Source organism: Mesoplodon bidens (genome assembly GCF_964165515.1).
Source record: "Mesoplodon bidens genome assembly, chromosome: 4".
NCBI lineage: Eukaryota > Metazoa > Chordata > Mammalia > Artiodactyla > Ziphiidae > Mesoplodon > Mesoplodon bidens.
Genome location: NC_138160.1, coordinates 1,654,102 through 1,676,100, shown reverse-complemented (window position 1 = coordinate 1,676,100; position 21,999 = coordinate 1,654,102). Strand labels below are relative to the sequence as shown.

Here is a 21,999-nt window from a genome sequence, read left to right as displayed (position 1 = left end):
CAGCACCACCGGCTGCCCACTAGACTGGACGTCCTGCTCTCCTAGCCAGAGGGAAACTTCCCCGGCGGCAGCAAGTCCTGCCAGATGGCTCTGGCGGGACGTCCAAGATGAAGGACACCAGAGGAGGGACCGAGGGATTCCACAGAGGCCTTGGGCTCAAGGCCAGGGCCAGCCTGCTGCAGGGACCTTGGTGGTTTTGTCCGCAGAATGGAGCTAAGAATCCACAGGACGTGACCCCAATCCTCCCTCCCTCTTCCCCGGGTGGGTGTGAAAGGCAGCGTCATTTCCGCATGGTCTTGGCCTCCCTGCCACGGACCTGTCCTGTCGGGGTCTCGGCGGTTAAAGGGCTGCCGGCTCTGTGGTCACAGGCCAGGGCCCAACCCGCTGGGACCCGCGCCCATGGTTATGCACCACTGCCCCCTGGTGGACAGGCCGGGCTGGCGGCGGCCACACTCAGACCCCGTCTAGCGGCCGGTCCTCAGGCTGACTGAGGGCATCCACCCCCACCCCCCGGAGGCTCCCTGCACCTGCCTTTCGGGAGAAGAACCAAGCTGCATTCCTCAGGTCTCGATGACGATGTTTACAAAGCTGCTCTGGTTGTTGGTGGGAGGGGCTGCCTCTCAGGGCCCAGAACAGGGAGGTGAGCAGGTGAGTCCACGGCCAGGTGCCTCGCTGAGCACCTCACCGAGTCTCAGTGAAGCTGGAGGCCTCCCCATTCCGAGCTGCCCCCGATCCATCTCTGGGGCTGTGGGCAGCACGGCACTGCCCGTCGGGGAAAGGCCGACTCTAGGATGGCTCTGGGGTCTTCCTTCACCCTCTCTGTAAACTACTAAACCACAAATGGTTTTCTTCTTTAAGTTTGTCACAGTGAAATTGATATCCATTTCAGGAAAAACTCTCAAGGATTATAGCATAAGGCAGCGCTCCGATGCTGCAGGCTTTCAGGGGGTGGAGGGCAAACACGACCCAAGTGACAATCTGAAGTTGAAGAGCGTCCCACGTAGAAAATCCGTTGTTTATCCGTTGTTTATCTCTGTCTTCCTGACTCCTGAGCTGTAAAACGAGCAGACGCTAAGAAGGGGCTTCCTCGGGTGACGGGGAGGCGGGCGCGAGGGGCCCCGGGGGCCAGGGTGCTCTGGGGACAGGGGCTCCCCCCACGCAGTGACCAGCCCTCTCTGTCCCCGGCCCCTCCAGCGCCGCCCCCCTCCCGACGTGCAGATGTGTTCTCGGAGGAGGCACCTGCGCCCCGGCGCTCTGACACCTGTTCTCAGTCCGGGTCCTCCTGCCCCAGCTCGCGGTCTGTTCCTGAAACACCTTTGCTGGCACGTGTCCCTCCCTCCTGGACTCGGGGGCACCCCGGCGCCCCCAGTTGGCAGGGAGAGGCCTTCGGCTGTGCACAGGTGAGCAGCTGGAGGGGTCCCCACGCGGACAGTCTGACCTCAAAGCCAGGCCCCCCGCCCCCACTTCTCTCAGGTCCACCCTCACTGGCATGGGACGCTTGGCCTTGGCACCCTGTCCACTCGTGGCCTCAGCGAAGCCAGTCCTCGACCCCTAAGGAGAAACGAGAGGCAATGTGACCCTCAAGAAGTCAGGGTGTGCTGTCCCCCAAGGACGGGCTCCCGTCCAAGGCTGGGAGTCCTGGCCCTCAGGCCCAGCGGACACGGCGACCCAGGACCTCCAAGACCCCGGCAGACAGACGCGGCCGCCTCGGGGGGGTGCTGGCCTGTGCAGAGACGCCCCCGCACGTCCTGCCCGCCACGTGCCGTCCCGCCTGCCGCCAGAAACTCGAGGGACGGATGCCAGGGTGAGACGCTCAGCCGCCCCAAGACAGCTTCTGCCCTGAAGCACGTTTCTGTAGCTGACGCCCAGCCAGCCGCGTCGCCCGCCCACGCTCACCCCGGGAGGGCGGCCCCCCCACCCCAGAAGGAGGCGGCCACACATGCGCTCCGCTACCCCTCACCCGGCCTTGAAGCCCTCACGTCTGAAAGCCACGTGCGTCCACGTCTGGACAGAAAATGGAGAAGGACGACCGCACGCTGGCAGGCAACTCGCTCTGGGTGACAGCCCTCTTCTCTCCCCCAGAGGACAGTACTGATTCCCCGGAGAAACTTTAAATTAGGTGGCTAGAGGTTCCCTTTGCTAAAGAACTCGGTGTTAGAAAACGATCCTTGCACTTGATCAGCGGGGCCATCACGTTCCATACTCTGTGTGTGTCTGCATGGCGGCAGCCACCGAGCCCCGAGGAGACACGGCTGTGAAGGGGCCGGGACCAGCCGGAGGGGGAGCTGCTCAGGGGCCCAGCGCCTGCCCCGCAGCCCTGCCCTCCGTCAACCACCTGGTCAGCATCCCCTTCACGGCCTCGGCCAGCGGGGACAGTCCCGCCACGCAGGTGACCGTGCGGCTGTCATGCCCCTGCCACCTGCCCCTCCTCAGCGCTGGGCTCCAAGCCTACGAGTTGGCCCTCGCCCAGGCCTGGTGGGAGGGAGCCCCCGCGGGGCCCTCGTGCAGCCTTCATCCCTCCCCGTCGAGGGCCGAGCGCCAGGTGGGCCGTGCTCGTACGTTGACGTTGAGCGCTCTGTACAGCCCCCCACCCGCTCCCGGCCCTGAGGCCGCTCTGGGGCTGCCTCTCACACCCCATCCCTTTGTCCACCTCTCTGTTCCGGGTCATCCAGTCCCGCCTCTTCCAGGCCCGGCCCACAGCCAAGCGGTCATTTCCAAAGGCCCAGGTGTCGCCCGTCCTCACTGGGTGTCCCTCCTTTACAAGGGAGCGGCGTGGCCCTCCGCTTCCAGGACGGCGGGGTGGCCGTGCTTCCCTGTTCTCCTGCTCAGTGCAGCTGGGGACCCTGGATGTGCCGCACAAACGACGGGCCAGGAGACTCTGCGAGGGGAGGGGAGCCGGGCGCTCAGCCCCCGGAGGGACAGCACGGAGTCCCGGGCGGCCGCTTCGCCTCCGGGGCCCCAACACAGAGCTGAACAGCGAGATGGCGCAGCCCACACGCCAACACAGACCTGGCCGGGGCCGGACTCCCACCTGCCCGGCTGCAGGGCACACGCCCCGCCGGGGCCTCAGGGAGCACCGGGACCGCAGCTCACCCATAGAACGTGCACATCGCCACCTGGAGTGACCCCGGGAAGAGCTGCTCCGAGAGACGCGCTCGAAAACTGGCGGTCGGCGGAAACGGAGCTCTAACCCTTGCTGGGTGACCCACAGGGAGTCAGGGACAAAGAGACTAGGGGAATAAAAAGAGCGCAAAAAGGCAGCATCCCCTGATGTGAGTCCTGGCTCACGGAGGACGGCTCTCCCTGAGGAGTGCAGTGGCCACTTGGAGCCGGGGACAGAGCGCCGTCTGGGAAAATAGTCCTGCTGGTGTTACCAAAAGTCGGGTCCAGCTGCTGGCGCCCGAAAGCCAGTACTCGAGAGGCAGGTTTGAGGAAAGGAAAGTTTGCTTTATTTCTGAGGCCAGCACCCAGGGGAGAGGGTGGACTCGTGTCCAAAGGCCACCTCCCTGCTGACAACCAGGGGGCAAGAGCTTTCATAGACGGAGGGCAGGGGCTACCTGCAGAAACAGCACAGTCGGCCCTGCCAGTCATCTTGAAATTGGTCATCGGTGGTCTGACCGGCATCCTCTTGATTGTTTTAAGTACAGTTAGTCTTCAGTCCCAGGGTCAGTTTGCTCCCATTTCCTTGAGACCAGTTTTCCTAATTGTGGCAGCTTATGTCACGACTACAGGCTGACCATCATGAAGCTAATAACTTCGTCCAACTGGTGGGGTTTCAGTACCTATAAGACAGCTCACAGGATAGGGCTCCGAATATTCTCTCTAGCCCTTGAGGAGGAACTAAAGGTCCTTGACTTTCCTTACTGACAAAACTACTATTGTTTTGTCCCGTTTGACTGTTTCTCTTTGCTTCTGCACTTTCTCACGTCTCTGATTGTTTCTTCGACTAAAGTTTTTCTGCACGAGGCAGGTGGAGGACGTGGTGGGGAGGTCTGTCCTGGGGAGGCCCCGTAGGGTCCTGCTCCCTTTCACTGGGCACCCCCACCCCGAACACTTGGGCTCCCTCCTCAGGCCTGCTGGGCAGGTGACACCCCCACCTCCTTCCTGCAGACTACGGCCATGCCCGCCCGTCTGCAAGACTGCAGTCCGTTCTGGCGGCACTCCCCATCTGCAGCCTCCCATCTGCCCTCCAAACCGGGGCAGCGTCTCCAGACCCACCCCACCTGTGTAGTAGGTGTCAGAGGGTCCTGCTTTTTCTTTTTCGGAAGGAAGGCATGGCTAAGGGGTTCCCCCAGAATCAGGCCTTGCATTTTCCCTCTGGGCTGTGCTGAGAATTGAGTGTGGTTTCAGCCTGGACCGGCCCTGCACGTCACGGGAGGGAGGGGCCGGGCTCACCCCTCGGGATGATGTCACCAGGACCCCTGCCCCGCCCAGGTGGGGCTCCGGGGTTCGCCCGCAGGCGCAGGTCACTGGCTGTGGGAGCGGCTGCCCCCCGGCACTCATTTTGGAGGCTGGTCGGGACATAGGGATTTTGAGGATGGGGTCTGAGGACGCAGGTCAGGATGGTGAAACTGGGACGTCATGCGTGACCACAGCTGCACCAGGTTTTGTGAGTACCGGGAAGCTGAAGCTGCACGTGCATTTCTTCTCTGAAATCCCAGCCCATTATGTTGGTATTTGTCCCCATGAAAATTGTTTCATGGAAACAGAATATTTAGGATCTTAAGACCCGTTTATCATAAAAATTTCAAAGTACACAAAGGATAGCAGAGATCACCCAAATCTCATTCCAAATGTCTTGCTGGTGTTAGAGAAGCTCCTTCAAATGAGTTCTACCTACTATAGAGCTGGCCAATATTCCACGGCAATAAACACTGATCCATATCTATTTTTTACGATGTAAATGTTTTATCACTTCAGTGATGGTGAACTTTTGAGGGAATCGTTCTAAACCTGATTGCGTGACAGCGGCTGGAGGCTCCCTTGAGCACAAGCATGCGGCAAGTTGGCCGTGATGGCAGCCACTCTGTGACCAGCCCTGAAAAGACCCAGCCAAGCTCTCCACCTGCCGACGGCTCCTCACTCCATTCAGATTCTGTTTCATAAACTTAGTGCACAAAGCGTTAGCAAAAGGAGCAGAAATGGTAAGCTGAGATACGGGAGGAGGAGGAAGAGAGACTGTTATTCCAGGACTGGAGCAATGACCCCAGACACCATTGTGAGCTCTAACGTTGCTGTATTGTAGGGGAGAGAACTAAAAGGACCTTCTTTTTTCTTTTTTATAATTGAAGCACAGTTGGTTGACACTGTTGTGTTAGTTTCAGGTGTACAGCAAAATGACTCAGTTACGCGTACATATATATCCTTTTCCACATTCTTTTCCATTATAATTTATTACAGGATATTGAGTATAGTTCCCTGTGCTATACGGTAGGTCCTTGTTGTTTATCTACTTTATATATAGTAGTGTGTATATTTTAATCCTGTACTCCTAATTTATCCCCTCCCTTTGGTAACCGTTTGTTTTCTATATCTGTGAGTCTATTTGTTTTGTAAATAAGTTCATTTGTGTCATATTTTAGATTCCATATATGAGTAATACCATATATTTGTCCTTCTCTTTCTGACTTACTTCACTTAGTATGAAAATCTCTAGGTCCATCCATGTTGCTGCAAATGGTATTATTTCATTCTTTTTTTATGGCTGAGTAGTATTCCACTGTATACATGTACCACAACTTCTTTATCCATTCGTCTGTCGATGGACACTCACGTTGCTTCCATGTCTTGGCTATTGTGAATAGTGCTGCTATGATCCATATCATTTCTAATGGCTTCATACTATCTACATATAAAGAAAAGAACCTCACTCACCAGGCCCATAATTTTGTGTGATTTGCCGAGTGTAAAATGAACCTCCTTGCATGTACCTTTTCCACACTTGAAATCGACACCTTAGGACAGCAGTCCCCAACTTTTTGGCTCCAGGGACCAGTTTCATGGAAGACATTTGTCCACGGACATGGGGGGGGGATGGTTTTGAGATGATTCAAGCACATTACATTTATAGTGCACTTTATTTCTATTATTACTACATTGTAATTTACAATGAAATAATTATACAGCTCATCATAATGCAGAATCAGTGGGAGCCCTGAGATTTTTCATTTGCCACTCACTGATAGGATTTTGATGAGTCTGCAAGCAGTTGATTTATTATGGTCTCTGTGCAAACCTCTCTGCTAATGATAATCTGTATTTGCAGCCGCTCCCCAGCTCTAGCATCACTGCCTCAGCTCCCCCTCAGATCATCAGGAATTAGATTCTCACAAGGAGCGTGCAACCTAGATCCCTTGCGTGTGCAGTTCACAGTAGGGTTCACGCTCCTACGAGAATCTAATGCCGTCAACCTCATAGGAGGTGGAGCTCAGGCAGTAATGCAAGCAATGGGAAGCAGCTATAAATACAGATGAAGCTTCACTTGCCTGCTGCTCACCTCCTGCTGTGCAGCCTGGTTCCTAAAAGGCCATGGACCAGTACCGGTCTGTGGCCCAGGGCTTGGGGACCCCTGCCTTAGGATCTTCACATTCTGGTGCACAACTCAGCTCCCCTGGGCACATGCAGCCAAGCCTACTGGGTCTGGCCATGTATCAGGTATCCAGGGTCTGTCTTTACACGCATGTGCACTGGTCCTCTGTTATTTCTTTCACAGAGTGTCTGTTATGCCTTTTCCCATCTTCCCTCAAAATTGGGTGTCTTTCATACTGACCTGTACTTTGGTTTATTAGGAATTTTTTAAATCTTATGATCTGCCATTATTTTCCCCAGTTTTCAAATGACTTTTTTGATTTGAAGAAAAATCAACTTGTACCATATTAGAGGAAAAGAGAATGAAAAAATAAATCCTTTCATGTAAAGGAGAAAGAGAAGCATGGGAGAGCTGGAACAAATGTGACAAATTCAGACGGTGGATTTAAACCTAAAGACGTCAGCTGTTACACTAAGTAGAAATGGACTAAACTGTCCAATTAGGAGATGAAGGACTTTAAACTGGGTAAGAAATATATTTGGTATACAATATACCAAGTACCAATATATTGTATATTGGAGAGTGTATTGGAGACATAATACTTGGAGATAAAATAAGAACATAAAGACCCATTAATGGTGAAGAAGAAAGGACTAAGAAAATTAACATGCAAATACTAAGCAAATGAAGTAGGTGTGGCCCAATGAGGCACAGGCAGAGCAGACTCAAAGGCAGATGTCTTGTTAGAGACAGAAACAGTGAACAGGCGAGCCACAGAAACTAACAGCAGAGCCTCAAATGCAGCTCCTTAAACGGCGCCAGAGAGCACTGGGAGGCGCACAGACCCCCTGGTGGGTGTGAGACTTCAACACGCCTCTGGCACACTGCGCCCACACCCGTGCGCAGATGTGAGACACTGCCAGAAACCAGCGGAGACCTGGGGACTCCTTCCATCCCCGCCCACCCCACCCGCGGGACCCCCAAGACCCCAGACCTCCTTTTCCTCCCGCTCTGCCCCCACCTTGAAGACCTGCTTTGCACAGCCAGCCCCCAAGTCCACTACCTGATGTCTTGGGCCTGCAGCTCCGGCTCCACGAGAACCTCGGTGAGCACCCCCCTGCACTCGGGGCCGCACCCACCCCGTGTCAGCCGGCTCAAGCTGAGGGGCCCCCGCCTCCCCTGCCTTGGGCTGGCTGGGGCCCAGGCGTGGCTCCCTGAATTCTCCACATCCAGTGCTCCTCTACCAGTGTATTTCACGTTGGTCGTGCCCAGGATTCCTGTTAGCGCCACTTACCACCTCCAGCTTCCAGGGTTGAAGGTGAGACGCCGGATGCCCTTCTGCTAACTCTGCCACTATAGTCATCTCTCCTTTCATCCGGAAGCTTAAACGGTCTTGTTCTCTCTAAACTCTATAAAGTTTAGAGTTTCATCAACTTAGATTTTATAATCAGAATGCACCCAGTTGTGTCTTTTCTCACCAGTTTTGCTGAGCACCTGGTGTGCCCTGTGATCTGTGGGTTCTCCCTCAGCTCAGGAACCTTCTCTGGTGTAGGTGCCACTTCCCCGCACCCCCCGTGCATCACTTTTTCCTCCTGGAATTCCCATCACCCCACCAAGCCTCCATTCTCTTCCCACATAACATTCATTTTTATTTTTGTGTTATAATACATTGTAATCACTAGTGTTTTAAATACACAAATTGTACTTGATTTGGACCATATGTGACTGTTAACACCTTCAAATAGGTACTTAACCTCTTGGGATTTAAGACACTGGACGGAGCCCAAGGATCAGATGGACAGAAACAGTGACAGCACATGAGTGACAGGGGTGGAGCTGGGCTGGAGCCCGAGCCCCCTGAGCAGCCACGTCACCCCTCCCCCCGGCCCCCGGTTTCTTCCAGCCCCCGCTGTGGTCCCGCGGGTGGGAGGAGCATGCGGCGGGGGCCCGGGAGGGGACGCCACCTTAAGCCACAGTGCTAAGTGAGCCTGTGTGAGAGAAACAGCTGTGCGCGGCATCCTGGAGAACAACACCCTTTATTCGGCACTAGAGACGGAGTCCGTGTCACCGAGCTGCCCGTGCGGCCCTAGTGGCAGGGTTGCCGGAACTGCAGGCCACAGTAGCCACACGTCCCCGTCTTTGTTTCTTTGTCCTGGAAAATTCAAAGGGAAAGATCTTCTATTTCCGTATTCTACGTCAATCTAGAGACAGGTAGACCTCAGACACTAAAAGCAGACACTGGAAACACACAGCCAACCAGGGGCGCCCATGGAGCTCCGGGGTCAATGCCTGACGCTGGACATGTCTGTGCCAGAGGCTCTGGGTCCAGCCTGCTCCACCCAGACTCACTGGGATTGCAGGCTCCCCGCCCTGGAACACATGGCTCGGTCCCCGTCCCCCTCCCGGCCCTCGAGCAGGGGCCTGGAAGGACTGGAGGGTGGCGCGCAGAGCAGAGGCCCACCCCTCAGGGGTGGGGTCCAGCCCGGACACAGCAGCAGGGGCGGCGGTGGTTCCTGCCCTGTTGCAACACCACGTGCACCTGAGCTTTATCCCGAGGCATCCTTCTCTGCTCTAACACCTGGTGTACCATTCTCCTTCTCAAAGGCTCTGAGCGTGTAGTTATCAACAATGTAAACGATCACACATCCACCGACACGATGGTTCCCTGGGAAAGACAGATGCCTACAAGTCTGAGGGAAAGCAGTGCTGGTGACACTAAGTGCGTTGCACACACGTCACAGTCAAAGCTGCCCTGGACACACCCTTTGTTCAGCCCCTGTCATGTGGTCTGTGGGCAAGGCCGAGTGGGAGAGGGTGAGGCCAGTGGGGTGAGGACGGGACCCAAGGACGGGGGTCCGGGACGGATGGCACGTTACCAGGTTTATGTACACTTTGGGGTGGCCCAGGGCCCCCCCTCCACCGTCACACGCTATCACTCGACTCTCAACTTGGCTCACAGGCTGCTCTGCTACCAGGTCGATGGCAAAGTTCTCATTCACCTGGAAGAAGACAGACAGGAGAAGCTCGTACAGACAAGCACCAGCACTGGACGCTCTCATGGAATGTAAATCAGTGTAGACCGCCCCCCACATACACGCACACACTGCCAGCAAAGGCACGTTCTGTGCCGTTTCATTTAAATATTATCAGTGTAGATCTTCAAAATACACACGTAATTAAATACACATACAGACACCTTTAACTTTTCATTTAGATATAATTTCAAACTTACAGAAAAGCTGCAAGAATTACAACAGCACAAAGAATTCTCCTTTGTCTCTACCTGGATTCACCCTGCTGACATCCCGCCCCACATGCAGCTTCAACCGTTCTCTCCTGGCCCTGCCCCACCCTCCCTCTCACACCCGCACAGACACACATGCACACACACACTCTCCTACTCTTATCTGCTGGGAAAGACCAGAAGCAGCAGCTGACGCAGGGGCCAGGAGCCACGCTGTCTCCATGACCACTTCACTACGGGACCAGGCTCTGAACCAACAGCTGGTTCGGGGTCCCGAGCAGAAAATGTGACAGATGAGGCTGAGCCACGTTGCGATGGAGGGAAAGGCAGCCCCAGACTACAAGGGCTGCTCCACGTGGGAAACTGGAGGGACGACGGCACCATAACCACGAAGCGCGGAAACACAACATGCTTGAACCCGCGGTTCCACAGAGATGCTCTAAATCCACTGATTTCCTTACTGGAAGGAATCAACTCATGACTTTCAAGCTGGTGAATTAAGGGGAAGAGCGACGCACCGCTCCTCTTTCCTCGGGGAGCCAGCTTCTCCTGGTGCAGGTACTCAGCTGGGAGGCACAGAATGTCGTCTGAGCTGAGGAAGCTGGAGACGCTCACCCACAGCAGCCAGAACCGGAACCGGAACCGGAACCGCCACGCATAGCCCGGCAGAAGCCCAACGTTACGGGCAGCGGCTGGACCTACACACAGACCCCAATCTGATCTGATGGGGCTGCGGGATCTCACCCCAGCTGACACACTCAGGGTGCAAAGCAGCAAGATCACACCTCGAAGGTCCCCCATCTCTGGGGGCCCAAGGGTCACGGGGTTGGAACACGGTAACAGAGGTCAGACACGGTCAGCGTGGGGTCCCGCTCTCCCCCTTCCAGACTCCTCTGCAGACAAGCACGCAGACACGACGCTCGGGGTGTAAACGCTGCCCGAAGTCACTGTGATTCTGGCTCCGTGAGGAACCCCAGTATCTGCTGATCACGATGGCGAGAAGTGTTGTGCCCCGTCAGTCCCGGAGGACCAAGGCCACGTGGCTCCCCGCTCTGGCACCCAGAACCCCACCTGCACCCAGAGGGGCCCGAGGCTGCAGTGGAGAAGAAAACAAGGATCGATCTTTACAAACAACGGCGGGAGGGGCATTTAGTTTAGTAAAACTGGAGCATAATCCACTTCCATCTAGGAGCACTGAACGCGGAGCAGAGCCCTCCCACCCACCGCCACCAAGACACTCGGCAGCGCTGACGTCCTGAGCCCGCAGGACGGGGACGACATCCCCGCTTTTGGAAAGCTGTGTTGGCTAGAGATGCTGCCATCCCACCGCTTTCCCTGGGATCCCTATTTCCGGAAAGGGAGCAGGGAGTGAGGAAGTGCAGCCCCCTCAGAACACACGTGGCTGCGTTGTCCCCACTGCTGTCCACGCCCCGGGGGCCCCGCGCCCCCAAACCGGAGCCCCACAGGGTCCACCCGACTGACAAACACGGCACAACAGCCATGCCAGCCAGCTTCCGGGCCAGCACCACCCTCCGCCTGAGGATGCCGCGGGCGCCCGTCACGCACGGGCAGGAAACGTCGGCTTTTAATTCCCTGCGTGGAACCACGAAGTAACGAAACGACTTCCATCGCCGCAGAGCAACAGGGGGTCGGCCGGGCCCTCTAGCCGCTCCGGTGACGCAGGACCACTGCAGGCCGACTTCTGCGCCTCCCTGGGGGCGGCGGCTGGGCCCGTGCTTCATGAGCATGTCCTCTCCACAGGCCGGGCCTAGGCCAAGGGCCGGGGGTTCCTGGGCAGACTCGCTGCAGCCACACGCGGACACTCCCCACCTTTCCTGCGAAGGCGGCTCGACCGCCCAGCTTCCTGCTCTCCTCGTTCCTCAGACTAAGGGCACATTCAGCTTATTCCTTAAAATTCACCCAAATCAAACCGTACAGACAGTAAGATCGGTGGTTGTCAGGGACTGTCCAGCGGGAGGACGAAGAGGTGGCGCACAGGGGAGTTCAGGGCAGTGAAGTGCTGTGTCACACTGCCACGCTGGATATGAGACGCCACGCACTTGTCCAAACCCACAGAACGTACGACACCAAGAGTGAACCTACCACATAAACCGAAACCACGAACCTGAGTTAACACAACGCATCACTGTTCAGCACGTGTTCAAACCTGTCACTTCTCACAAAGGCAGCGCACTCAGGCAACAGGAGAATAACAGGGACGCTGTGGAGGGGGGAGGGATATAGGAACTCCTACTCTCTGTGCAAGTTTTTAGCATGCCTAAAGGTCTTTTATTATTTTTTTTAATTTATTTATTTTTGGCTGCGTTGGGTCTTCGTTTCTGTGTGAGGGCTTTCTCTAGTTGCGGCGAGTGGGGGTCACCCTTCATTGCGGTGCGCGGGCCTCTCACTATCGCGGCCTCTCTTCCTGAGGAGCACAGGCTCCAGATGCGCAGGCTCAGTAGTTGTGGCGCACGGGCTTAGTTACTCCGCGGCATGTGGGATCTTCCCAGACCAGGGCTCGAACCCGTGTCTCCTGCATTGGCAGGCAGACTCTTAACCACTGCGCCACCAGGGAAGCCCCCTAAAGGTCTTTTAAAACAACAGTCTCTTGGAAACCAAAAAAAAATTTTCAAATACTACTAAATGCCAAATTTTTGTCGCAAGAATGAAAGCCGGAGAGACCTGCTGCACACCTTACATGAGCATGGGCCCCTGGTTGCTCACGATCTCGGACAGGAAAAGGCCCCAGAGATCCCGAGCGGGGAGGGCTCAAGGGTTGCAGCCGGTTCAGGACTGTGGTGAGCTGACGGTCTGAGCGAGGCAACATCACCAGCACTGCCCCCTCCATTCACACGTTACTGGCTTCACGAACTCTGGAAGGTCTGGTTCGGTGTTTAGGTTGCTCCCTGATGTCTGTCCCCAGCGAGCACAATCAGAAACCAGAAGCCACAGTAGAATTCACAGGAGAGACGCGTGTGACAGGCTGAGATAGAAAGCCGGGGGCAGGGTCGACCCCAGGGCTTCAGGACGCATCTGCTGGAACTGCTCCATCCAGGGGGCCAGAGTCCTCACCCCACGACACCCTCAAAGTGGGAACAGAAGTAGGAAACCAGACCCTGGGGATGGACAATGTAACCAAGGTCAGAGGGAGGGGAGATGCGATTTAGGGACAGCTGAGAGTGGCAGGAAGAATCAACAGGCTGCCTGAAGGGGAGAAGTGACGCCAGGTGACTGCTGGGGAGGGGTGGAGGGAGGCCTGAGCCAGGGCGGTGAGGACTCCCTCTGAGGTGGCAGACACAGGAGAGGGGAAGTGGGAAGAAAGCAGGCCACTGAGGCGAAAGGATTCCAGTGTCCAGCGGTTGCACTGGTGTTTCAGACCCATTCAGGGAAGACCCAACCATGTGCTGTCTTCAGCTTGTCAGCGAAAGTCCCTCAAAGAACCAGCCTAATCTGTATGCTGTGAACCACGGAAAACATACTCCAAAAAGTGACTGAAAGAGTAATTTTAAAAAACTGATGTGATTCTGCTTTAACCTGAGAGTCTCAGAAGTATTATAAGGCACAGAAGTGAAAGAAAAGATCACGCCCATTTACATGTAAGCTAAAACTATACTCACAAGATGTCATGTTACATATTTCAGGGGGAAAAAATGAAAAGAGAACTTGACATGTTTAACATGTAGAAGAAACGCAGAATTCCAGAGATTCTAGAGTGCTCACAATTTGGGGAGAATTTACTTAAGTTTTACAGATTAGTATTAATTTCTTCTTCGTTATGAGAACTTTTATGAACACTCGCCTCCCTTTCGCTGGATCCTTCACTCACCTCTTTCTGACGACCTACAAATCGAACTTTCCTGTAGTCTTTATTGTCATAAACCTGAAAAGAAAAAGACCGTATGTCATTTTTTACGGCCCAATCCTGTATCTTATACCAATCATAAACGTTTCAGGAAAAGTGTTTTCTTAACGTTTAGGCCATTCATGATCACACACCCCAGGAGTAAGTGTAGTTGCGCACCCAGGGGCATTTTTCAGCAGGATTCCTAACGGGACATCAGGCAGTAGTCTGAATTGGAAGTAGCAAGGTACGGAAGGAGCACAGGAGAGCAGTCCTAGCGGAGGGGGACACCCGCCTTCGATCTCAGAGGCCCCAGAGCTCCCTTCCTCTCTGAACCTGCTCCGTGACCTTTTTTTTTTTTTTTTTTTTCCGGTACACGGGCCTCTCACTGTTGTGGCCTCTCCCGTTGCGGAGCACAGGCTCCGGACGCGCAGGCTCCGGACGCGCAGGCTCAGCGGCCATGGCTCACGGGCCCAGCTGCTCCGCGGCATGTGGGATCTTCCCGGACTGGGGCACGAACCCGTGTCCCCTGCATCAGCAGGCGGACGCTCAACCACTGCGCCACCAGCGAAGCCCGCTCCGTGACCTTTTTTTAACACAGGTACTCACTCCCTCATATTTGGGCTGAGGATCATAGCCAACGCTGTGTTTGTATTTTAGTAACTCGACAGAAGACCCTCGAGTTACTAAAATGTGGTATTCAACATTACACAAACATGAGAAGATCGGACCCACAGAACTGGTAATTTCTGACTCCACCGGAGTTCTCCCCACAGTAACCAAGGGGCTACCCCGGGGTAACAGTCTTGTTTCCGAGTTGGCTCCGAGGATGAGACCACAGTGGCTGCAGACAGCCCCTCGGTACCCCTGCGGGTAGTGGGCCTGGGCCCCGGACGGGGAGACCGAAGACGGGACCGCAGGCGCTGGGTCTGGGGCGTCAGGGGCACTGGGGGACTGGACTGCGGGTACTGGGCCCGGGGCCCCGAGGGGCTGGACCGTGGGACCCGGGTGCTGGGCCGGGGGAACAGTAGGGACCGGGGTGCTGGGCGACTGGACCACGGGCACTGAGCTTGGGGCACAGGGGGCACCGGGGCGCTGGACCCCGGGGACACGGGGGCCGAGCCGGCGCTCCGCCCACCTGAGCGCCCCGAAGGGGAGGGCGCTCTCCGCGCCGCAGGGGTTACCTGGCCGGTGTGCGTGACCTTCTCCCCGGCCGGCGAGGTCCGCACCCCGAAGCACCTGGCGGCCCCGGGTAGGCTCCGCGCCGCCGCGCCTCCCCGGCCCAGCAGCCTGAGGAAGGTCACCGCCGCCGCCATCTTTCAGGCTGATCCTTGACCCCGCGCACCGATGCGCCGAGCGCCGACGCATGCGCACGGAGTCCGCAGGGACCGCTCGGCCGGTATTTACCGGGCCCGGGGAGGCGCGCACGCGCGGTGCGGTCAGGCAGGTGCGGCCGCCTGGTGCTGCCGCGGGCGGGGGCTCAGCCCGGATAAGGCGGGACACTCCGCGCAACCTTAGCACTTAGTGTTGCTCCACTTACCAGGGGCAGGGCAGGGGAGGATGGGAACGGAAGATGCAGTGCTTACCTTCGATGGTAACGGATAATCATGGGGAGTTACATGTTGAATGTTGTGAATGTTGGAGATGAGTCCTTGCTTAGAGGAAACTGGAAGTACATGATGTTGGACAGAGCGCATTTCTTTGTGGTTCTGGGGTTTCTGCAGCAGAGCCCAATGAAACTGCCAATAAAGCGCAGCCGATGGCATCCCTCATGCAGGTTAGCCCCGAAAGGCCCGCTGCTCTGGAGCACACCTGGGCAGGACGCTGGCTCGCGGTCCCGGCCCTGCTTCTCTCGTGCCCCTCATAGCTTCCTCCAAACGGCCTGTGCAGAGACCCGTCGGGAGGGTCAGCTCACACGGCCATCCCCCGATGGGCGAGGGCGGTGGGCACAGGGAGCAGTCCCAGAGCTGGGGTGGCCACTGCCCAGGAGCTGAGGGCACCCACAGCCTGGACTCCAGGGAGGTGTGGCGATGAGAGGCGACAGTGCCCAGAATACCTCCCGGATCGGAAAGGTGTCCACGGACGCATGCTCAGAGGCAGGCCCGAGCTCACCTGGGCAGGGGCCACAGCTTGCAGCCGGGTCAGGGGTGCGCGTGCATTGCCAGGGCGGCGCGCAGGTGCACCCCGTGTGCAGGTCGCCTTCGCGTGCGTGGAAAGTAGTTGTGTCCACGCAGACACAGCCTGGAAAGACATGCGTGGCGATTTCACTGTGGAATCTGGGCAGTGGGTACGTGGGTGTTCGCCATAAGTGTCTTTCAACTTTTCTCTGTGTTTGAAAGTTTTCATAATAAGATGTTGGAGGAAATAAATTTAACTGCAATCAGTTAGAACCAGGGCCTATTTCCATGCGTTCCCCTGAGCCTCGCCGCATTTCTCCCAGGATGTCCACTTAATACAAACATGAGGTTTTTCTGGATTTTGTTTGGCCATTGATATTTATCAGCTTTTTAAAAAGCCTACTTGGTTGTGACTTCTTTTTCATTCAAAATACCTACTTTTGTTCCCATTTTTCATCCCTCCCCCGCCCCCCGGGAGCGCCCCCCAAATCTTAGCCGCCCGGTGGCCCACAGGGCTGGGGGAGTCCCGGGAGGAGGGCGCCGGGTCCCGGGAGGAGGGCGCCGGGTCCCGGGAGGGGGAGGCGGGCTGGGTATGCAGGGGACCGGGGAGGGGAATGGCAAGCAGCCAGGGAGGAAGCCGGCGCTCCGCGACTCCCGCACCCACATGGCTCCGCCTCTGCGCCCAGCCCGGCGGGGACCGCCACGTGACCCTGCTGCCATCTTCCTTCCTGGCGGACACTCCGGGCGACGGCATCTCCGCCCCATTGCGCAGGCGCCGTCGAGGGCGCAGGCGCAGGGGCTGGCGAGGCGGGCTGCCGGCTGGCCCGGACGCACTCTTTCCAGGTGGGGGTCGTGGGATGTTCCGGGGGTCCCGAGGGGCAGGGGAGGCGGCGGGGGCTCCGGGCTCAGGAAGGGCGCGTTCTGGGGAACCCTGGCCTCGGCTTCCCCGGGTGGGACGCGGGCGGAGGTCATTGCGGTGGGAAGCGGCCGCACGGGTGCTGATCCCTTCTAGCTGGGCACCGTTCCGGACCTCGTGCCCTCTGCCCCCGCCCCGCGGCCCGGCCGCCCCGGGGTCACGTGGACGCGGGCCTCGTCTGGCCCCGGCGTCCGGGTGAGGGTCTCGGCGCCGGGCGGGGACACGGTGCCGCTCGCCGCGCTCGTGCCCTCCCTGGGGGCGCGCGGATTCCCGGACCCGCGGCCTGTGTCCCAAGCGCAGGGACGCGGGGAAGGAGGTTTTCTCGGGGGCAGGAGCCACCGGCAGCTGTGACAACTTTCCCTCTTTCTCCCTAGATCCAGCCGCGACATGGCCACCGCTCTGCTAAGGAAAGTGGTTTCCGCCGTGGGCCCCCTGCTGCACCTGGGTGGCCGCCCGCTCTCCTCGCTCGCGCCGGGCCCCCCGCGCGCCTGCCCTCAGGTCGGTGCGCCCCCCAGCCCGGCGGCCGCGCTCCTCTCCGCGCGCCTGGCACTCGGCCTGCATCAGCCAGCCCTGGGCTTCAAGACCAAGGGCGTCCTCAAGAAGCGCTGCAAGGGCTGCTACCTGGTCAAGAGGCGGGGGCGGTGGTTCGTCTACTGCAAGACCAACCCGAAGCACAAGCAGAGACACATGTAGCCCTCGGGCTGGGAAATCCCTGCCCGGGAGACAGTGCTGCCTCATCGAAAGGAAAATAACCTGTAAACATTCTGTAGCCTCCGTTCTGCTGACCTTCGGGTGTTGTGGACTCTGCGGCGTGCGTCTCACCTCCTTGTGGCTCCGGATCCAGCCAAGCCTGAGACCCACCTGGGAACGCGTCCTTCTTAGCTCCTGCGCAACCTGTGTTTGCGCTCGGGCAGAGGACCGAACAACGTGGGGAGGGGAACCTGGCTTTATCCCACGTCAGAATGCAGGTTCTTTAGAAGACCACCCTGTGCGTTGGCTCTCTCTCGGCCCTATCTCTGCGTTCAGCCACACTGCTGCTTCCCCGTGAATTCAGACTCGTGTTCTCAACATTCCCATCTCCAGGATAAGCAGGGAAGGCCGTGATAGCAGTCTTTAAGTCAAGGGAAATTCAACGTGTTTATACATATATAAAGGTATTTGGGGCATTGATTAAATATGTTTGTCATCCTTAATCTGAGACTTGAGAAGTGTGTGCGCACACGTGTGTCCATGTACGCATGGGTGCAGTGTGCATGCATGTGTGGACTGTGTGCAGTGTATGCATCGGTGCAGTGTGTGTGTTTGTGCACAAGTGTGTGTGCAGTGGGTATGAGCTGCTGCTGTGGACTCTGCAGACTGCGACCTGGAGCCAGTGGTATGCAGTGTCCTGGTGTCGCCTGTCACGGGGTCACAGCCTGATGAGTTTTTGAATCATCCTGCTCTCCTGGGGTTCTCAGCCTCTGTTTGATGTAAGATAAGAGCATGGCCAAGCCCCTTGCAGCTCATCTCCTTCCCGATACCTGGATGCACCAGCCTTTAGAGCCCGGAGATTGCAGCACAACAAAACAGTCGGTTGAGGTCGGAAGGCAGCAAATTACAATCCACGGGCCAGATCCAGCCTGCAACCCAGGTTTGTAAATAAAGCTTTATTGGGAACCAGCCATGCCGTTCATTTATGTTTTGTTACTCCTTCTACAGCAGCCAAAGTAGTAGCTGAGTACTTATATCAGAGACCTTATGACCTGGAAAACCTAAAATATTCACTATTGGGGCTGTATTTGCAGGAAAAGAGTGCCAATCCCTTGTTCAGATCATTAAATAGGTTTCTTATCCTAGGATTTGACTTCACTATGACACAACCTACCAGAAACATTTCATGTTTTCTCTATTATCCATATAGTGAGAGATCTTTGTATATACTGGCCATGAATGAGTAGAATCTGAGATTTAAATACTATTTATAACAGCACCAAAACCATGATATATTTAAATAACAAGATTAGGCACATTCTGTATACTTAGAATTGTAAAACACTTGGAGAATTCAAATAAAATCTAAATAAAATATTGAGATTAGAAGACTTTCTGTCACTGTCAGTTCCATCCAAATTGGTCTACAGACTCAATGTAATCCTGATTTTTATACAATTTTTTACAAAATGCCATGATTCTTCAAAATTTTGTGTGGAAAGGTAAAGCAAGTAAAATAGCCAAAAGAATTTTGAAAATGAAGAAGACTTGGAGGACTCACACTCCCTGATTTCAAGGCTCACCGTACATAAAACCACAGCAGTGAAGACGGTGTAGTACCTGTGAAAGTGTCCGCACATAGCCCAATAGGACCCAGCAGAGTGCTCAGAAATGGAGCCACACATATGTGCCTAAATGATTTTTGAAACAAGATTAAAGGCAATTCAATGTAGAAGGGATAGTCTTTTTTTACACATGATTCTAGAAGACTGGATTTCCATATACACAGAAGAAACTTCATACCTTTCACCTTATACAAAGCTTAACTAAAAATAGATCATAGGCCTAAATGTAAAGCCCAATACTATAAAAACATGGGAGGAATTACATGTGAATTGGGGTTATGCAAAGACATTACACCAAAGGCATGATCTATGAGAGAAAACACTGTTAGATTAGTTCTCATCAAGGTTACTATCTTCTGCTCTTCAGAAGACACTTAAGTAAATGAAAAGACAGGGCAAAAACTAGGAGAAAATATCTGCAAAGCACATTTCTGGTCAAGGAATGGATCTATAATATATAAAGAAATCTAAAAATACTAAGAGAACAACCCAATTAAAAATGGGCAAAAGACTTGAAGAGATATTTCACAAAAGAAAATGTACTAATGAAAAGTAAGCCCAGGGCTTCCCTGGTGGCGCAGTGGTTGAGAGTCCGCCTGCCGATGCAGGGGACGCGGGTTCGTGCCCCGGTCCGGGAAGATCCCACATGCCGCGGAGCGGCTGGGCCCGTGAGCCATGGCCGCTGAGCCTGCGCGTCCGGAGCCTGTGCTCCGCAACGGGAGAGGCCACAACGGTGAGAGGCCCGCGTACCGAAAAAAAAAAAAAAAAAAAAAAGAAAAGTAAGCCCATAAAAACGATGCTCAGCACTAGATTTTAGTGAAAAGCAAATTAAAACCACAATGAGACAGCACTGCTGCCTATTAGAATGGTCAACAAGTGGGCAAAATCAATTAATGGTGAGAATTGTAACTCAGTAAAAAATAGTACAGCCATGTTGGAAACAGTTTGGCCATTTCTCATGAAGTTAAATATTCAATTATTTACCAATCTCATTTCTGGGTATTTGTCCAAGAATAACAGCAACTTATGTTCACAGTAAAACCTTTATGTGAATGTTTACGGTGGTTTTACATATAAATAAAAAACCCACAACAAACTGGAAACAGCCCACATGTCCTTCAGGTGGTAAGTGGATGAACCAGCTGTGTGCATCCTTACAAGGGAAAACTCAGCAGCAAAAAGAAAGAACTACTGATAGAAATGAAAACATGGATGAACCTCAAATCCATTATTCTGACTGATGGAAGCCTGGACTCAAAAAGCTACATATTTTATGACTCCAGGGGTATGACATCATGGAAAAGCCAAAATTATAGGGACAGACAATTGAAATGTTGGCAGGAGCTGGGGATGGGAACAAGGGATTGACTACAAAGGGACATGAAGGAATGCTTTTGGGTGATGGAATTATTCTACGATTTGATTATGGTGGTGGTTTCATGACTGTACCTGCCTATAAAACTCATAGAACTATACACTAAAAGTGAGAGTTTTACTTAGGTAAACTGCACCTCAATAAAACTTGCAAAAAAAAAAAAATTACCCAAATGGAATTTCTGGAGCAAATGGTACTCAAATAAATAAAGACAACAGCATCAAAAAACAAAAGCAAACAATGGAACTCAGTGAGCCGTGGGACACTAGCCAGCATTCTAGCGTAAGTGGAACTGCAGTCCCGGCAGGGTTGAGGCAGGAAAAAAATAGTTGAAGAAATAATGACCAGAATGTTTCCGTATTTGGTGAAACCAATAAACCCACAAATCCAAGAAGTTTAGCAAACTCCAATCAGGAGAAACATAAAGAAAACTACATAATAGTACATCTTTATCAAACTGCTAAAAATCAGATACAGAGAAAACCTCAACTTCAGAGAAAAAAAAAAAAAAGACTCATTCCTCATAAAGAGAAAAAAAATAAGAATACTGTAACACCTGACTTCTCATCAGAGACCATGCAGGCCAGAAGACAATAAAACCTCTCCAAAGTTCTGGGGTGAACTGCCAATCTAGAAATCTGTATCCACTGCAAATATCTTTTGAAAAGGGAGGTGGGAGACAAGACTTGTTCTGATAAACCAAAGCTAGGAGAATTCAGATGGAAATGCAGATCTACATAAAGAGATGAAGACATCCAGAAGTAGTAACTACTTAGATAAACATAAAAGATATTTCCCTTCATTTAAACGTCCCTTTGAAAGATAAGTGTTTAAAGAAAAGTAGTAGCAACATCTTGTGGTGTTTATGACGCATGTAGTTCTGACACGTGTGACCACAACAGCACAAAGGATGAGAACCTGCTCTCCGAAGGGTCTCACTCCAATCCTGACCTGGTAAGTAGTGTTTGAGGGCAAACTGCGATGTCACAGTTTTATACTGTAAACACTAGACCAACCACTAAGAAAATAAAACAAAAAGACCTATGTAGTAAGTTGATAATGGAGAAAATACAAACTATTAAAATATCCAATTAATTTAAAATAAGAAAACTCAAAGAGGAAAAGGAGCAATATATTGATATGATAAATAAAGAATAAAAAAATAAGATTGTAAATTTAAACTCAACTATCAATAATCACACTAAATGGTCCAAGAACCCCAATCAAACAGAAGAGACTGTCAGACTGTATTTAAAAAGCAAGACTCAAGTATATGCTGTCTCCAAGGAATCCAGTTTAAATATGTAACAGACAGGTTAAGGGATGGGAAAAGATACATCATGCAAACAATAATCAAAAGAAAGCTGGAGTGGTTTCACTAATCTTTGTCAAAATAGACTTTTGATCACCAGCTATTACCAAGTATAATGATAGAAGGGTTAATTAATCAAGAACAGATAACAATCCTAAATGTCTGTGCATATAATAACAGAGCTTCAAAATACATAAAGCAAACATTTATAGAACTGCAAGGAAGGATAGGCAAATCCAAAATTATGGTTGGAGACATCAATACTCCTTTCTCAATAATTGATAGAACAAGTAGATTAAATAATAATCAGCATGCAGATTTGAGCAATACTATGAATCAACTTAATCTAA

At 53.6% G+C, this 21,999-nt stretch overlaps 2 protein-coding genes across 3 annotated transcripts; one reads left to right on the top strand and one right to left on the bottom strand.

Moving 5' to 3' along the window:
- Positions 1-8,210: 8,210 nt before the first annotated feature.
- On the bottom strand, positions 8,211-14,971 carry NDUFS6 (NADH:ubiquinone oxidoreductase subunit S6). Its single transcript, XM_081233721.1, has 4 exons — positions 14,799-14,971; positions 13,600-13,653; positions 9,406-9,528; positions 8,211-8,681 (listed from the first exon to the last, which is right to left on the bottom strand). Exons 1-4 carry the CDS (start codon positions 14,928-14,930, stop codon positions 8,616-8,618), a joined length of 375 nt encoding a protein of 124 aa, XP_081089847.1. The 5' UTR covers positions 14,931-14,971; the 3' UTR covers positions 8,211-8,615.
- A 2-nt stretch (positions 14,972-14,973) lies between these two features.
- MRPL36 (mitochondrial ribosomal protein L36) lies at positions 14,974-17,855 on the top strand. Of its 2 annotated transcripts, none has more exons than XM_081233723.1 (2): positions 14,974-15,061; positions 17,022-17,855. In XM_081233723.1, exon 2 carries the CDS (start codon positions 17,035-17,037, stop codon positions 17,338-17,340), a length of 306 nt encoding a protein of 101 aa, XP_081089849.1. In that variant the 5' UTR covers positions 14,974-15,061; positions 17,022-17,034; the 3' UTR covers positions 17,341-17,855. The 2 variants fall into 2 exon arrangements, with proteins under 2 accessions (XP_081089849.1, XP_081089848.1); XM_081233722.1 differs by lacking the exon at positions 14,974-15,061 and adding an exon at positions 16,461-16,574.
- Positions 17,856-21,999: the final 4,144 nt, after the last annotated feature.

Excerpts from the sequence above, each read along its gene's own strand:
- NDUFS6 (XM_081233721.1), bottom strand. The coding sequence starts at position 14,930 with ATGGCGGCGGCGGTGACCTTCCTCAGGCTGCTGGGCCGGGGAGGCGCG. Across the intron at positions 13,654-14,798 it reads AGGTCACGCACACCGGCCAG|GTTTATGACAATAAAGACTA; the intron begins GTAACCCCTGCG and ends TTTTCTTTTCAG. Across the intron at positions 8,682-9,405 it reads CCAAAGTGTACATAAACCTG|GACAAAGAAACAAAGACGGG; the intron begins GTAACGTGCCAT and ends TGAATTTTCCAG.
- MRPL36 (XM_081233723.1), top strand. The coding sequence starts at position 17,035 with ATGGCCACCGCTCTGCTAAGGAAAGTGGTTTCCGCCGTGGGCCCCCTG.